At 38.7% G+C, this 18,279-nt stretch overlaps 2 protein-coding genes across 2 annotated transcripts in view; both read left to right on the forward strand.

The window, feature by feature from the left end:
* LOC129409288 (globoside alpha-1,3-N-acetylgalactosaminyltransferase 1-like) overlaps positions 1-7,534 on the forward strand; it is a 33,449-nt gene extending 25,915 nt beyond the window's left edge. The window contains exons 2-7 of the mRNA XM_055155060.1: positions 1,530-1,568; positions 3,943-4,038; positions 4,595-4,627; positions 5,176-5,287; positions 5,473-5,485; positions 7,527-7,534. Coding sequence (XP_055011035.1) covers positions 1,530-1,568; positions 3,943-4,038; positions 4,595-4,627; positions 5,176-5,287; positions 5,473-5,485; positions 7,527-7,534 — 301 coding nt within the window. The remainder of the gene's footprint in view (positions 1-1,529; positions 1,569-3,942; positions 4,039-4,594; positions 4,628-5,175; positions 5,288-5,472; positions 5,486-7,526) is intronic.
* Positions 7,190-18,279, forward strand: part of LOC129408794 (histo-blood group ABO system transferase 2-like) — a 33,686-nt gene continuing 22,596 nt past the window's right edge. The window contains 5 exon segments of the mRNA XM_055153148.1: positions 7,190-7,433; positions 7,527-7,622; positions 8,182-8,214; positions 8,764-8,898; positions 12,255-12,363. Coding sequence (XP_055009123.1) covers positions 7,612-7,622; positions 8,182-8,214; positions 8,764-8,898; positions 12,255-12,363 — 288 coding nt within the window. The 5' untranslated portion in view covers positions 7,190-7,433; positions 7,527-7,611.

Below are 18,279 nucleotides of genomic sequence, written 5' to 3' on the forward strand. Positions count from 1 at the left end.
TCCAAGCAGAAGGAGCAGGGCATTCTCAAGGGAACTGTTTCACTGTGCAGCCTCCAACCTCCAACCTCCAACCAACCTCCAACCTCCAACCTCCAACCTCCAACCTGCAACCTCCAACCTACAACCTACAACCTACAACCTCCAACCTCCAACCTCCAACCTGCAACCTCCAACCTCCAACCTCCAACCTCCAACCTACAACCTCCAACCTCCAACCTACAACCTCCAACCTCCAACCTCCAACCTCCAACCTCCAACCTCCAACCTCCAACCTCAACCTCCAACCTCCAACCTACAACCTCCAACCTCCAACCTACAACCTCCAACCTCCAACCTCCAACCTACAACCTCCAACCTCCAACCTACAACCTCCAACCTCCAACCTCCAACCTCCAACCTCCAACCTCCAACCTACAACCTCCAACCTCCAACCTCCAACCTCCAACCTACAACCTCCAACCTCCAACCTACAACCTCCAACCTCCAACCTACAACCTACAACCTCCAACCTACAACCTACAACCTCCAACCTCCAACCTACAACCTCCAACCTCCAACCTACAACCTCCAACCTCCAACCTACAACCTACAACCTACAACCTACAACCACCAACCTACTACCTCCAACCTCCAACCTACAACCTAAAATCTACAACCTACAACCGTATCCATGGAGACCGTGCATGGGGCTAGCTCTGGACATAGATACCACAGGCTTTTTGCCCCAAAAATGGCAGAAAATGTGGCAGAAGACCTTCTAGAGGAAATACTGAGGGAATGAACCATTTCATCACCAACACAAACACTAGAGTGGAGTAAGAGTGACGCCTTTTCTGTTGAATTTCATCATTCAGTCATCTGCACTTTAATGTTACAAGTTCATATAGAGAATATATTACAGACAGCCTGTGACGTACACCTCACTGATACGATGTATGATTAACCTGGAAAGATCCGCCGCCTTTTTATGAGTGTCCACATTTTAACAAGCAAAACACTCTGGACTCAAACACTAGAGTCAGTGTTAAAGAGCCTATATGTATGTCACATTTACCTCCTCAAAAACACACCTGGAGTTGTGTTTTTGTTTCATTCACACATGTTTGAGCAACACTTTATTATTAGTCTGTCTACATCTCCAAAGCTCCAAATGCTCTGTTCCACCTTGTGATGTCATGTAGTGGTAGTTTTCAAGTGAACAGCTTCTTTTACCTTTAGTTCAGTAGAGATTGGCAACTTGCCATCATTATCCAAATGATTCTAGTAAAGATATGTGGAGTTTACACAGTGGGGAACTTCCTGTATTCAAATGAAACAGAAAACACACACTGAGGAGCATAACTGCTTAACTTTTGGAAGAAAAGTTCAGAAGTACAGAAATTGTCTGCCAGCCCTGGTGCTCAGATCCCCCCCAAGACCAGATACGATGAAGATACGATATGATGATATTTTGTTATTGTTACATCTCTAGCAGAGACGTCTGGGTTTGTTTCATTGGCTGACTGTGATTCCCATGTGCTTTTTTATAGGTTCATTTACATTTACACTGGAAGAGACTGGTCCAACTGGTGAGTCCAAGATCACAAAGTCCACACTAGCACCTGTCACAACTCACATCATATTTAAGTCATTTGAAGAATACAGAAAATCTGCTTTACAGAAGAGCAGAGGTGTGTGCTAGATTGACTTGACTTTTAAAGAAATTGTACTTTATAGAGAACTTTTCTAGCAGCACACTTACTCTTACTTGAGGAACATTTTTATTTAAGTACTAGTACTATTGTACAGTGTAACAGTACTCTTACTTTAGTAATATAGTGTACAGTGTAACAGTACTTGTTACTTGTACTTGTTAATCTGAAATGATTTGAACATTTGTGTTTCTTGCAGCTCCCATTAATCGGTAAGTGGAGTCTTAGTCATAAGTATTTATAGTGCAGCAGATTAATTGCATATTTCAAGAGAATCGTTCACTTTGGTATAAAAGCATGACATTTGGCACAGACATTCTCTAAGGGTCATGTTTTGGGAAAAAGGCGTTGGCCATTCAAAAATTCAAAATGGCAGTCATTTTCATTTTTCAAGATGGTCACTATTTCTGTCAAATGTTCATTATGTCGAGCGTTCAAACTGTGATGTAGGCATAGCATTTTGTGAAAATACTCTGTTGAGAATGTTTTTTTGGAGAATGGTGCTTGTCCCTCAAAAAATCAAGATGACAAACATTTGATGGTTGAGATGCCATCAGCATTTTTCCTTTTTTTTTTTCTTCCTCTAAACGCAGTAACAGGTAGGGCATCTGGTATAAAGTCCTCTAGTGCCACATCACTCTGTAGAAATACCATAACTGTTTCAATAGGAAGTTCATTTTGAAAAATGTGTTTAAAATCATTTTAGTTGAGTTACTTACTTTGTTCATCTGTGCTCTGTGGTTTGTTGGTTCTCAAACATCTTCCTTTTTTTCTGAAACATCAGCTGTAACATTCATGAACTTCCCCACAGCTGCAGCAGAGCTCTGGATATCACTCTTTGTTTGTAGACGACTCTGGAACAAACACATTCAAATCTGAGTACAACTGTCACACTCTTGTAGATGGACAGTCAAATACAATTTGTCTCATGGAAACAGTCCTTGACATTAACTCTAATTTCAAGTAAAACACCACAAACATGTTTTAACAATGAGGACATTCTAGTGCAGAGAAGCACATAACATCTTTGAAAAGTCTCACCTCCAGATCAGTTCTCATAATCCTCCTGCTCCACACTGTGTTTCCTCTGCTCCTGGAACTGTCCTGTGTCCTGTTACATTAGAATTTTCCCTCCAAAAGTTTTGGGGAGGAGAATTCCAGAGGGAGGAGCCTCACCACAGATTAGAATAAAGTCATGTTTTCCTCAGTCTGATTAAAACATGCAGGTCTCACATCGGCCACAATCAAGTGACCTTTGTAAGATTTAAACATGCTGGACAGAGAAACGTTAAAAAGTCATGTTATTGTTGTCAAATTTGTTTTTGCAATTGGAGCAACCCCTCTCAGACCATTTTTTCAGTATAAGTTTTTTTATTTATTTCATTCTTTTCACAGACATTTGTCACACAGACACTTTACAGAGCATTATTCACTCCAGATGCGGTGGTGATAATAACCTGCTATTCTAGCCACAGCTGCTCTGGGGCAGAATGACAGAAGTGTGGCTGCCATGCCAATCGGCGCCATCGGCCCCTTGACCACCACCATCACTCACATGTACCTTTCATACTAGGCAATGTGGGTGAAGTGTCTTGCCTAAGGACACAACATAAACAGTTTTTTACAGCTGGTGCCCCCCTGTGGCACCTGATTTTCCCAGTGTCTCCCATTCAAGTCCTAACCAGGCCCGGAGCTGCTGAGCTTCTGAGATCTGATGACATCAGGTTTGGACAAGCCAGTGTGGCCACAAATAGAAAAGTCTTGAAAAATGGCCGCCATATTGAATTTTTGAGTGGCCAATGCCTTTTTCCTAAATAGCGGCCCTTAGAGAGTATCTGTGCCAAATTTCATGCTTTTATACCAAGTGAACGTTTTTTTCACTAATCTCCTGCACTAATATTTGAGAAGTGAGTGAGCTGGAGATTTGGTATTTTTTGGTATTCCTCTGTAAAAAGGCAGATTAAACTCACAAGTTGCATCTGTCTTTATATAAATACATAGTTTTCTAGTTCTTCTTTTGTGCATAAATAGTTTTTGCATGAGCGCCCCCTGCAGATGTAGTCTGGTGAGTGCAGTTTGGGTCAGATACACAGATACAGAAGAGTTTCCAGAGCTTTTGCCACACCCCTTTTAGTCGACCAACTGACTGACAGCACAGGTCTTTATTCCTGCAAGAATTTCTTTACTCGCCTAAAGTTGTAATATTTTCCTGTGTTTTTGAGGACGCATAACCATTTCCTTGTTTCCTAAGGTTGCTGAGGGAGCAGGTGCTCTGCTCTGCGGTGGACTCCAAAACACCAGAACTTTACAACCGCTGCAAAGTAGAAGAGCTTCTGATGAGTCCTGGGTAATGTAGCCTTCTGTAATTGAATGATAATATCAGATACACTTCACAGCGAGCGAGACAGACTAACTGAAAAACTGTGGCCTAATGCTGGCTCTTTTGTGACTGTAATGTTGTTGTTTAACAGCACAAATCAACTCACCTGTTGTAGTTCAGAGAAGTCATATCTTTATGATCAGATTGTGTTCAAATACAAATTACCCATTTCATACCAAACGAAACTCCAGAGTGGAGTGAGACTTAAACCAGACTTTTCTGTTGTGTTCACCTGGCTCCTCCTGGAGGCTGCTGTGATGTTGCAGGTGTCCTCCTGTTAAACTGCACTGACACCTGTGACTGAGACACAAAGGTGACACTGTGGACATGTGTAACAGTGGTGGTACAAACAGGACTAAATGAATAAGCAATTGAAGAGTTCTCAGACATGTGTGAAATAGAGCAGTCAGTCAGTGAGAAGATAACTACTACAACACGGTTAAAAGCTCTAAAAAGTCAATAGGGCAGAATAGGTCTGATTGAAGGAAAATAATGTTTTGTCTTATGTTTCCATTCTTTTCAGGTTGAAATATGCCCAGCCGAGCACACTGATCGGGTATGTTTGCTCCACGGACACGACAAGGATATATTTTGTATAGTTAATTTTCACATTCTAAAATTAGATAATGTCATCATTTCAGATGGAGCAGGCCCTATAGAACTTTATGGGAGATTTACTGTTTCTAAAGAAAGCTCCAAACAAATGTTTCTCCTTCTCGTTCTTTGTTTGGGATCGGCTCCACAAAACTTGTCATATGAATCTTATGTCTTAAAGTCCTTTTAGCTCAAACACTCACGTCTTGACGGTTGAATAATGACTCCACTTTCTGAAGCAATTGTCAAAAAACATTTGTCTTTAGTTTATTTCTCCTGACAGAGAAGATGCTGAACTTTGTGCCAGTTTTTGTTTCATGTGGATCGGTCTAGAAACTACAGAAATATGAACCATAAACCAGATCAAGACCTCTGTGATCTGACAGTTACAGAGCAAACTCCAACTGAGACTCTGACCAGTCTGAGCTCAGGTTCTGCTACTCTAGGGCTCTAGTACAGATATGTAGTGATTCTCACAGTAATAACCTGTCACTCTGTCGCCCCCTGCAGACGCACTGATGTAAACTCAGTGACAAACTGGAACGCACCGCTGGTCTGGGAGGGGACCTTTGACCCCGTGGTCATGGACAACATCTATAAACNCTTGACTTTTAAAGAAATTGTACTTTATAGAGAACTTTTCTAGCAGCACACTTACTCTTACTTGAGGAACATTTTTATTTAAGTACTAGTACTATTGTACAGTGTAACAGTACTCTTACTTTAGTAATATAGTGTACAGTGTAACAGTACTTGTTACTTGTACTTGTTAATCTGAAATGATTTGAACATTTGTGTTTCTTGCAGCTCCCATTAATCGGTAAGTGGAGTCTTAGTCATAAGTATTTATAGTGCAGCAGATTAATTGCATATTTCAAGAGAATCGTTCACTTTGGTATAAAAGCATGACATTTGGCACAGACATTCTCTAAGGGTCATGTTTTGGGAAAAAGGCGTTGGCCATTCAAAAAATTCAAAATGGCAGTCATTTTCATTTTTCAAGATGGTCACTATTTCTGTCAAATGTTCATTATGTCGAGCGTTCAAACTGTGATGTAGGCATAGCATTTTGTGAAAATACTCTGTTGAGAATGTTTTTTTTGGAGAATGGTGCTTGTCCCTCAAAAAATCAAAGATGACAAACATTTGATGGTTGAGATGCCATCAGCATTTTTCCTTTTTTTTTTTCTTCCTCTAAACGCAGTAACAGGTAGGGCATCTGGTATAAAGTCCTCTAGTGCCACATCACTCTGTAGAAATACCATAACTGTTTCAATAGGAAGTTCATTTTGAAAAATGTGTTTAAAATCATTTTAGTTGAGTTACTTACTTTGTTCATCTGTGCTCTGTGGTTTGTTGGTTCTCAAACATCTTCCTTTTTTCTGAAACATCAGCTGTAACATTCATGAACTTCCCCACAGCTGCAGCAGAGCTCTGGATATCACTCTTTGTTTGTAGACGACTCTGGAACAAACACATTCAAATCTGAGTACAACTGTCACACTCTTGTAGATGGACAGTCAAATACAATTTGTCTCATGGAAACAGTCCTTGACATTAACTCTAATTTCAAGTAAAACACCACAAACATGTTTTAACAATGAGGACATTCTAGTGCAGAGAAGCACATAACATCTTTGAAAAGTCTCACCTCCAGATCAGTTCTCATAATCCTCCTGCTCCACACTGTGTTTCCTCTGCTCCTGGAACTGTCCTGTGTCCTGTTACATTTAGAATTTTCCCTCCAAAAGTTTTGGGGAGGAGAATTCCAGAGGGAGGAGCCTCACCACAGATTAGAATAAAGTCATGTTTTCTCAGTCTGATTAAAACATGCAGGTCTCACATCGGCCACAATCAAGTGACCTTTGTAAGATTTAAACATGCTGGACAGAGAAACGTTAAAAAGTCATGTTATTGTTGTCAAATTTGTTTTTGCAATTGGAGCAACCCCTCTCAGACCATTTTTTCAGTATAAGTTTTTTTATTTATTTCATTCTTTTCACAGACATTTGTCACACAGACACTTTACAGAGCATTATTCACTCCAGATGCGGTGGTGATAATAACCTGCTATTCTAGCCACAGCTGCTCTGGGGCAGAATGACAGAAGTGTGGCTGCCATGCCAATCGGCGCCATCGGCCCCTTGACCACCACCATCACTCACATGTACCTTTCATACTAGGCAATGTGGGTGAAGTGTCTTGCCTAAGGACACAACATAAACAGTTTTTTACAGCTGGTGCCCCCCTGTGGCACCTGATTTTCCCAGTGTCTCCCATTCAAGTCCTAACCAGGCCCGGAGCTGCTGAGCTTCTGAGATCTGATGACATCAGGTTTGGACAAGCCAGTGTGGCCACAAATAGAAAAGTCTTGAAAAATGGCCGCCATATTGAATTTTTGAGTGGCCAATGCCTTTTTCCTAAATAGCGGCCCTTAGAGAGTATCTGTGCCAAATTTCATGCTTTTATACCAAGTGAACGTTTTTTTCACTAATCTCCTGCACTAATATTTGAGAAGTGAGTGAGCTGGAGATTTGGTATTTTTTGGTATTCCTCTGTAAAAAGGCAGATTAAACTCACAAGTTGCATCTGTCTTTATATAAATACATAGTTTTCTAGTTCTTCTTTTGTGCATAAATAGTTTTTGCATGAGCGCCCCCTGCAGATGTAGTCTGGTGAGTGCAGTTTGGGTCAGATACACAGATACAGAAGAGTTTCCAGAGCTTTTGCCACACCCCTTTTAGTCGACCAACTGACTGACAGCACAGGTCTTTATTCCTGCAAGAATTTCTTTACTCGCCTAAAGTTGTAATATTTTCCTGTGTTTTTGAGGACGCATAACCATTTCCTTGTTTCCTAAGGTTGCTGAGGGAGCAGGTGCTCTGCTCTGCGGTGGACTCCAAAACACCAGAACTTTACAACCGCTGCAAAGTAGAAGAGCTTCTGATGAGTCCTGGGTAATGTAGCCTTCTGTAATTGAATGATAATATCAGATACACTTCACAGCGAGCGAGACAGACTAACTGAAAAACTGTGGCCTAATGCTGGCTCTTTTGTGACTGTAATGTTGTTGTTTAACAGCACAAATCAACTCACCTGTTGTAGTTCAGAGAAGTCATATCTTTATGATCAGATTGTGTTCAAATACAAATTACCCATTTCATACCAAACGAAACTCCAGAGTGGAGTGAGACTTAAACCAGACTTTTCTGTTGTGTTCACCTGGCTCCTCCTGGAGGCTGCTGTGATGTTGCAGGTGTCCTCCTGTTAAACTGCACTGACACCTGTGACTGAGACACAAAGGTGACACTGTGGACATGTGTAACAGTGGTGGTACAAACAGGACTAAATGAATAAGCAATTGAAGAGTTCTCAGACATGTGTGAAATAGAGCAGTCAGTCAGTGAGAAGATAACTACTACTACAACACGGTTAAAAGCTCTAAAAAGTCAATAGGGCAGAATAGGTCTGATTGAAGGAAAATAATGTTTTGTCTTATGTTTCCATTCTTTTCAGGTTGAAATATGCCCAGCCGAGCACACTGATCGGGTATGTTTGCTCCACGGACACGACAAGGATATATTTTGTATAGTTAATTTTCACATTCTAAAATTAGATAATGTCATCATTTCAGATGGAGCAGGCCCTATAGAACTTTATGGGAGATTTACTGTTTCTAAAGAAAGCTCCAAACAAATGTTTCTCCTTCTCGTTCTTTGTTTGGGATCGGCTCCACAAAACTTGTCATATGAATCTTATGTCTTAAAGTCCTTTTAGCTCAAACACTCACGTCTTGACGGTTGAATAATGACTCCACTTTCTGAAGCAATTGTCAAAAAACATTTGTCTTTAGTTTATTTCTCCTGACAGAGAAGATGCTGAACTTTGTGCCAGTTTTTTGTTTCATGTGGATCGGTTTAGAAACTACAGAAATATGAACCATAAACCAGATCAAGACCTCTGTGATCTGACAGTTACAGAGCAAACTCCAACTGAGACTCTGACCAGTCTGAGCTCAGGTTCTGCTACTCTAGGGCTCTAGTACAGATATGTAGTGATTCTCACAGTAATAACCTGTCACTCTGTCGCCCCCTGCAGACGCACTGATGTAAACTCAGTGACAAACTGGAACGCACCGCTGGTCTGGGAGGGGACCTTTGACCCCGTGGTCATGGACAACATCTATAAACGAGAAAATCCGAGGATCGCTGTGCTGGTTTTAGCTGTTGGCAAGTAAGTTCATAATAAAACTAGAGGAATCATCGCCATGGTAACCTACGTGTTGACATCTGCAGTACACACAAAGTACAATACAGACATGACATACGTACAGTGTGGAGCTAAAACAGAGTGTAAACTCATATTAAGACTTAGCATTAAAATGTAGGTTTAAAAGGCAGTTAAGGTGCAACAGTAGATCTGAAAGTGGATACTCCTGACCCGCAAGTTTGCACTGATACATTATGTGGCCTGGATAGAACGTGAGTAGAGCAAGAGCAAAATTCCGATGGAAAATAAAATAAAAACAGTGCCAGAAAAGTCATGGTGAAAGTGTTTAAATGGACATATAAAAGTGCATAGGTCCATGTAATAATGCACAGCTCCACCTGTTTCTGTCAGGACTTTTACTCTGAATACATGTGTTTTTCATCCTAAAAACACTGCACTGGTCTAGTACATGTATCTTACACAGAACTCGACTGACCACGTGGACACAATTACTGATCAGTATTCTGTTTACTTCAGGCCTATTACTATAAAAGAAGAGTTTATTACCTAAAAAGGAAACAAAATCTCAACATTTGAAAATGAGTTTGATAGAACGTGAGTTTAATAGAACATGAGTTTGATAGAACGTGAGTTTAATAGAACATGAGTTTGATAGAACGTGAGTTTAATAGAACACGAGTTTGATAGAACGTGAGTTTAATAGAACACGAGTTTGATAGAACGTGAGTTTAATAGAACACGAGTTTGATAGAACGTGAGTTTAATAGAACATGAGTTTGATAGAACGTGAGTTTAATAGAACATGAGTTTGATAGAACGTGAGTTTAATAGAACATGAGTTTGATAGAACGTGAGTTTAATAGAACATGAGTTTGATAGAACGTGAGTTTAATAGAACACGAGTTTGATAGAACGTGAGTTTTGTAGACCATGAGTTTGTCAGCATGTGAGTTTGGTAGAACCTGAGTCTGGTAGAACGTGAGTTTGTTAGAACATTAGTTAGATAGAACTTGAGTTTGGTAGAACGTGAGTTTGGTAGAACATGAGTTTGGTAGAACGTGAGATTGGTAGAACGTGAGTTTGGGAGAATGTGAGTTTGGTAGAACATGAGTTTGGTAGAACATGAGTTTGGTAGAACTTGAGTTTGGTAGAACGTCAGTTTGGTAGAACATGAGTTTGGTAGAACATGAGTTTGGTAGACCGTGAGTTTGGTAGAACGTGAGTTTGGTAGAACGTGAGGTTGATAGAACGTGAGTTGGTAGAATGTCACTTTGGGAGAACAGTAGTTTATTAAAATGTGAGATTGGTAGAACATGAGTTTGGGAGAACTTGAGTTTGGGAGAACTTGAGTTTGGTAGAACGTGAGTTTGTTAGAACATGAGTTTGGTAGAACTTGAGTTTGGGAGAACTTGAGTTTGGGAGAACTTGAGTTTGGTAGAATGTCACTTTGGGAGAACAGTAGTTTATTAAAATGTGAGTTTGGTAGAACATGAGTTTGGTAGAACGTGAGTTAGATAGAACATGAGTTTGGTAGAACGTGAGTTTGATAGAACATGAGATTGGTAGAACATGAGTTTGGGAGAATGTGAGTTTGTTAGAACATGAGTTTGGTAGAACATGAGTTTGGTAGAACATGAGTTTGGTAGAGCATTAGTTAGATAGAACATGAGGCTGGTAGACCGTGAGTTTGGTAGAACATGACTTTGGTAGAACGTGATTTTGGGAGAATGTCACTTTGGTAGAATGTCACTTTGGGAGAACAGTAGTTTATTAAAATGTGAGGTTGGGAGAACATGACTTTGGTAGAACGTGAGGTTGGTAGAACGTGAGTTTGGCAGAACATGAGTTTGGCAGAACATGAGTTTGATAGAACATGAGTTTGGTAGAACATGAGTTTGGTAGAATGTGACTTTGGTAGAACATGAGTTTGATAGAACATGAGTTTGGTAGAATGTGAGTTTGGTAGAACATGAGTTTGATAGAACATGAGTTTGGTAGAATGTGAGTTTGGGAGAAGGTCACTTTGGGAGAACAGTAGTTTATTAAAATGTGAGGTTGAGGTGAATTTGGTAGAACATGAGTTTGATAGAACGTGAGGTTGGTAGAATGTGACTTTGGAAGAACAGTAGTTTATTAAAATGTGAGGTTTGGAGAACGTGAGTTTGGTAGAACAGGAGTTTGGTAGAACGTGATTTTGGGAGAATGTCACTTTGGGAGAACAGTAGTTTATTAAAATGAGAGTTTGGTAGAACGTGAGTTTGGGAGAACATGGGCATTAGATAAACATACACAATTATAAGGAAAAATCCGGCGTCCAGCGAACACGTTTCCAACATGTATCATCATAGATCACACTAGGGAATTCCATAAATGTTACCTAGAACCACGTTTTACACGAGGCCCAAACTCTTCTACGGTACACAGATATTATTACTTGACAAACAAAAATATAAGAAAACACCTTTATTTAGTTGAAATCATGTTTAAATCAGGAAAAAAATGTATTGCTGGTGTAGAACCTTTGGATAGAAATCTCTCTATAGTTATAACTCTAATATAGATTTTTTTTTTTCTTTCTGCTTTCTGTCATTTTCAACATATTTTTTTATATTTCTTTGCAAATTGCTTCTTGATTTGTGTAAAAATAACTTATTTTCACAGTGGTGGTGGGGGGGGGTCTATGACGTATAAGGATTTTCAACAAGCAAATTTTAAAATATTAAAAATTTAGTTTCTATTGAACTTTTTCAAATATTTACAATGTCAGGTCTGCATAAATCTATGTTTAACATTTATATTAAGCATTTTTAGTGTTGTTTTTATGTAAATGTATTGGCTATGACCTTAAACAATGTCATGTGGGACTACAAAACACTTCAGAAAATATGCCAAAAAAGAAAGAAAATCTATTTGATTACATTTAGAATCATTTTGAAGAAGTTTAAACATCAGCAGTTAAGTGTGGACGGTCACACCTCATGACATTTGAACACTTTAAGTACAAAAAACTCTCAGAATAACTAATGATTTCTGAAAAAATGATTTGGTTCCATGGAGATCAGTGGTACTACAGATATGTGGTGAATTATTATGAAATTCGAACCAAGAAATTGCAATTGGACAGAAGATTTTGGCGTCATTTACCCGGGTTCTATCCCGCCAACATAGAAGTAGAGAATCACCAAAACCTGTCACATGCACTTTAACCTGTAGTAACCAGCATCCAGTTCTATAACTCCAGCTCAGACTCACACACAATCATCTCTTCAATACTTCTGCTCACAACACAGACCAGTGCAGGGCTTTGGGGTTTATTCTATTTCATATTTCAGAGGAAAATGTCCTTTACATTTGAACAGGTACACTCAGTTTTTGAAAGGATTTCTGGAGACGGGAGAGAAGTATTTCTTTGTTGGATTCAGAGTGACGTACTACATCTTTACGGACAATAAAGAAAACGTTCCGAAGGTAAGTTGCGATACAACCAACCCATCAAAGTCACATAAATCAGATGTGAAGTAACAGACTACTACAGTTGACCTCTATGATTCCTGTCATATTCCAAAGAATTAAATATCACGCTGTTTTCTGATCTGTGTTATACGCTGCAAAAACTCAAATCCAGCCAAGTTATGATTACTTGAATTAAGAAAGTTTGATTCTGATTTGAGTAAATTTCACTTGAGAAGTAAAATTAGAACAAAACTTTTTGTACTTAAAACAGAGCTGTCAGACTCAGGCCCGGGGGCAATATTTGGCCCTCGAGATCATATCAAATCTGTATTAGAGCTGCCCACCGGCTACAGATAGACTATAGAGACATTATTTATTTAAAATGGTGTTATTATTTTATATTCTGCTTGTTCTGGATTCAAAGTTTTAGCAAAAACTATTATTAAACATTTATTTTTAATAAGAAAAGATTTACAATAAATATTTAGTTTGGCCCATGACTTAGTCCCAGTTTTTCATTTTGGCTTCTGTGAATTTGAGTTTGACACCCCTGACTTAAAATATGAAAATAAAATATATGAAAAAGATAAAATCTTGCTACACTTAAGATAAGAAAACCACAACTCTTTGCACTTAAAATAAGAAACAAAATCCATTGGTAGATCATTTTACTTTACTTGTCAAGCTGAATCTACTCATTTTAACTGACTTAGATATGAGTTTTTGTGGTGTAATGTTGCTTCCTCATCACAAACAGACCTGGAGGTGTGTGTGTGTTGTTTTTTTTATACATGTTTAAGACACAAACCCTGAAGATTTAAGCTGAGTTCTTCTCTCAAACTGAAAACACTCTCTTCCACCTTATGATGTCATGTGGTAATACAGGAAGTGCTCCACTGTGTTTTTAAACTCCATACATCTTCATTAGAATCATTGCGATGATTTAGATTCTAACATGGCTAAAAGCTCACAGGAGTCTATTTTGTTTAATATAGGACCTTTAATGCAGAAAAGTTCATTCTGTCTGCAATAAAATGGAGCAAAAGGCCAAGCCCTGTGATGTAGCTCCCCTGGTTTTTGTGTCCGTTGCTGAAGAAGAAGTTTGTACAAGTCGATATATTGAGCAGCCCACAATCCTGTGAGAGACAGTGACAGTTGACACTGCCACATCACAATATTTCAGTCAAGTTTTTACACCCCAAGTACAAATGTAGACCTGTTCATATCCTGTCTGTGTTCCACTCTTCTCCAACAAGCCACAGTCCATCAAATTAAATAAATCTTTATTGTCATAAAGCTGTGCATACAACTGTAGTGCTGGCAAGATGAAATTACATTTCTCTAGGTAACAGTCAATAAAAGAACTTAATTTAAACACTCATGACCTCCCCGCCTCCCCCTGCCCCAACATCCATTCACCCATCCCTAAGGGTGTTTTCACACCGACAGTATTTGGTGCGCACCAAACGGTCCATTCAAACCAAAAGTGGTTAGTTCGATTCGTTTGCGTTGGTGTGAAAGCGTCAATCGGACTCGGACCCGAACCAAATCAAGCGGACCGAGACCTCAAAAAAGAGGTGGTCTCGGTTCGCTTGAATCTGCACCAAATGACCAACTTTGGTGCGGTTCCTCTGGTGTGAACGCGAACTCTGGTCCAAACCAGAAACAGTAGGTCCAAACGGACTATTCGAAATGCATCATGGGAGGGGATACGCAACTCCAGCGCAGTAACAGATTGTTGTCCAGACGCAGCCGTGATTCATTTCCGAATTATTTTACCAACCATGGCCAATACAGAAAATGTAATACACGATGATCAGAGTAAGAACCAATGTGCGAACGTGTGGCTCCAGAGTGAGTCAAAATTATGAGTGCGTACCCCTGTTCAGGACCTGCACACACAGAGAGATCCCGGTGTTCCCCGTGATCATGTAGCAACCAGCATTTGTTATTTTAGACCATTAATTAACCAAATAATTTCATGGCAATAGGCAATAGCCTATTCAATTGATGTTGTACTGTTTTTAGGCTAGTGTGAGAAATACAGTCAGACAAGATCCAAACCAGAGTCCTGACCCAGCAGTAGCAGTTCCGGTTCAGGCCGGGCTCAGAGGAGCTGGAGCGGAGAGTGATGTCAGGAGCCTCGGCCTGAGTAGCGCTTTCCCCGGGAAGAACCAAATGCGAGGAGCACGGACGCTCAGAACGACATATAACCAACCAAACTGGATTCATGCTTCTGTCCGGATGCTTTGCACCACCTCGGAACCAGCGGCGTTTCTTGAGCGTGGAGGACCGGAGCAGCCCGCACAGACCTGTAGGTAGTACCCAGCGCATTCTCACTTTCCCCGCATGGAACCAGCGCGCAGACGACAGAACGTACCCGCTCAGACCCAGTCCTATTGTGCACTGGTCTTGCTCGCCACCATTTGGAACCAGCACATGGAGGACAGAGCCTCCGGACCATCTGACCAACACGCCTGTAGGACGACAGAAGACCAAGGACCAGACCCGAGCCACGTCCGGAGGAGCTGCGCACTACTGTGAGCGCTGTTGGCTGAGAGTAATGAAGTTGGCTCAACATTTGACGTTCGCTTGATATTCGGGGTTTAACTTTCCCACAATAAGACCCAAACATGCATTTTGCCTAAATAACTTGACCTAGGTTAAACAAAGTGCAACCTGATAATGTCTATATAACAAAACAACAACATAAATACTACCTATCGATTTATAGGCAAAAAATCTACTCAGGCTGCTCCAACCTTTGTTCTGTGGTTAACGTCTATGTTAGGGACCATCAACAAATAGTCACCACATTGTTGGAGGGAGTCACTTTGACATTAGTGGAGCCGGGGTATACAATAACTACTTGAACAAAAAATTCACCAAAAATCAACCAAAACACTTTTTCCAAATCTGTGGGGCGTAGTAGTTCCCAAATAAATGTGTTTATTTACTACAGGTCACAAGTTGCCCTGAAATCATGATGACAAAAATTTCCTTCAAAATTTCTCTTAAAATCAACAACATGACTATTTTCACTTCTGATGGGTGTAGTAGTTGCCCATCTATTTTACAGGTCACATTTTACACCAAAGTCACATAACATCTTTCAGTGTTGTCTGCTGCAACCAATGTGACCTGTACCACCAGTAACAAATATTCCCAGATTTGTCACCATTGCATGTATTGTTTATATGGAGTTTGTTGTCAGATTCTACTATTCAACAATTGTTATGGGATTTTGGTGCTATGGCAATGATCAACCTGTAGACAGTAACAACCACACCTTGATAGCAGTCAGAGTTTTTTTTTTTGGTGCTGCATTGGTATTATACCTGATAAAGCAGTACCTGATATATAGTCTTTCACTCATGTTACATAACAAGGAAGAAATATGTGATAACAACAAATGCAAGGAAAATCAACAAAACATTCATAATTTCCATAGCTTTAATACTTTTAAATTTCACCCATATAAACAGAACAGGGAACAAAAAATAACAGAAAATTGATTCATAAAAAGGCCAATAAATAAAAATAAACAGATAAATAACACAAAGAACACAACTCAGTTATTATACATATATATATATATATATATATATATATATATATATATATATATATATATATATATATGTATACATATATATATATACACATATATACACACATATATATATACATATAATTTGATAAAATTTTAGCTCTTGAAAGTAGAATAAATACCTATGCTATGGATAATTATACCTCCATTCTGACTTTTATTTGATAAGTCTTTGGATTAGTGGCATAAAAAAAATATATATATATGTGTGTATATATATATATATATATATATATATATATATATATATATATATGTATATATATATGTGTGTGTGTATACATATATATATACACACACACACACACATATATATATATAACACACATATATATATATACATATATATATATATATATATATATATATATACACACATATATATATATATATACATATATATATATACACACACATATATATATATATACATATATATATACACACACACATATATATATATATATATATATATATATATATATATATATATATATATATATATATATATATATATATATATATATATATATATATTTTTTTTTTTTTTTTTTTATGCCACTAATCCAAAGAATTATCAAATAAAAGTCAGAATGGAGGTATAATTATCCATAGCAAAGGTATTTATTCTACTTTCAAGAGCTAAAATTTTATCAAATTATATTAAAAAATGGAAAAAAGAATTCTACTCACTATCCAAAAGAAAAAGTACTCACGATAAATACTGAAATCCAAAATATATTATTATAGCTTTTATATATTGAACGATAAATCAATATTGTTATCATCATGGCAGGCCTAGACACAGGTAGGTGACGGATCCTCCTAAAGAAAAGCCTTGCAGTCTCTCCTTTTGTCCTCCCAGGCATCAGTGCTTCCCCTCCTGCAGCAGCAAGGCCAGCAACAGCATATTTGTCCTTTTCTTCATATGCAGAGTTCACACATCCATGCAGAGATGCGAGAAATGTCCTCTGTGTCCATCGACAAACAGGCTGTGTGAAACCATCTCTCACACCTTTCACACTGGATCTGTACATGAATGACATGAGATTTTCACAGAAATGCTGTTAACAAAACAATATTAGAAAATGCCTCACCTCCATCACAAATAACCCGCAACTCGTGCCATCCTGCTGAGCAGGGTGAAGGATGGTGGCAGCTTTCCACACTTGGCTTAACCAGTCTTTCTGCCCACGCAAGTTAAACCTTGTTTTAAAGTACTTGCTGAAAACACAGAGACATAAGGACACAAAGTATTAAGAGTTATTGACATGATGTCTGATACACCACTTACTAAGATGACTTAACACCAGTTTTTTATCCCTGTTCACTAACTATCAACACAAATTATGCTGATTTGAATTGAATTGAATTGAAATGAACTGAACACAATTGTTACCGGAAGCGCTTGGCTGCTTCTCTTGAGTCATCGAGGTCAGCCTCAGGATTAGCAGGATCCACAACAAATATTTGTGATGTTAGGGCATTCAGGTACTAGACATGTAAGCAGAATGTTTTATTTAGAATAGTATGCCAAGCCATGAAGACTGTCCACAAACATGAAGGACATATTTTTGGTTTACTTACAACAAACTTCCAGTGGTTCTGGTTAACATTGACAAAACCAATGAGCCCCTCATAATCATCAAAGTTCACCTATAGGCAATGATTTAATTAAACACAGTTACAAATCTTATTTGGTCCATGTACCTGTTTTTTAGCAGGTCATAGATGGAATCAGACCTTCATTACTTACATTTTTCAGACTTTGTCTTGCAACTTGGTTGGTGTCACCAAAGAGTAGTACACCTATTATGAAATGGTGCATTTGGTAGAGCCGGCACAAAGCTGTGCTTTGGATGTAGAATTCAATTGTCTACGACATCAAGAAACCACTCACTTTATTGTAGTGTATAGATTTTGTATCATTATTAACACTATATTACAGTTAACAAAAATACATGTTCACTTACATCGCCAGTCAGAAGATTGTGTGGCCTCAGTGTCATGAAATCCCTGTGTCTCAGAATAATTGAATCATTGCTGTACTGTGTCACTGCAATGACAACTTCACATTCACGTTTTTTCCAAAGAATCTGTGTTGAGGTCAGTGGTAATTTTTAGGTACACACAAGGACATAAATATACAAGAAAACAAATTTGTCCATTTGTTACTTAACTGGAGATGGGGGCTAGTCTGTAAGTGTGTTTGAGTGTGTGTGCTTAAGGTTACATTTGTAAGGTACATGTGAACACAATAGCAAAATGAGGAAGATAAATCCCCATAAGAGTTAAAACATACCTTAGATTCTTGCTCATGT

The sequence above is a fragment of the Boleophthalmus pectinirostris genome, unplaced genomic scaffold (genome assembly GCF_026225935.1).
Source record: "Boleophthalmus pectinirostris isolate CB_2022bp ecotype Guang Dong unplaced genomic scaffold, ASM2622593v1 HiC_scaffold_1, whole genome shotgun sequence".
Taxonomy (NCBI): domain Eukaryota; kingdom Metazoa; phylum Chordata; class Actinopteri; order Gobiiformes; family Gobiidae; genus Boleophthalmus; species Boleophthalmus pectinirostris.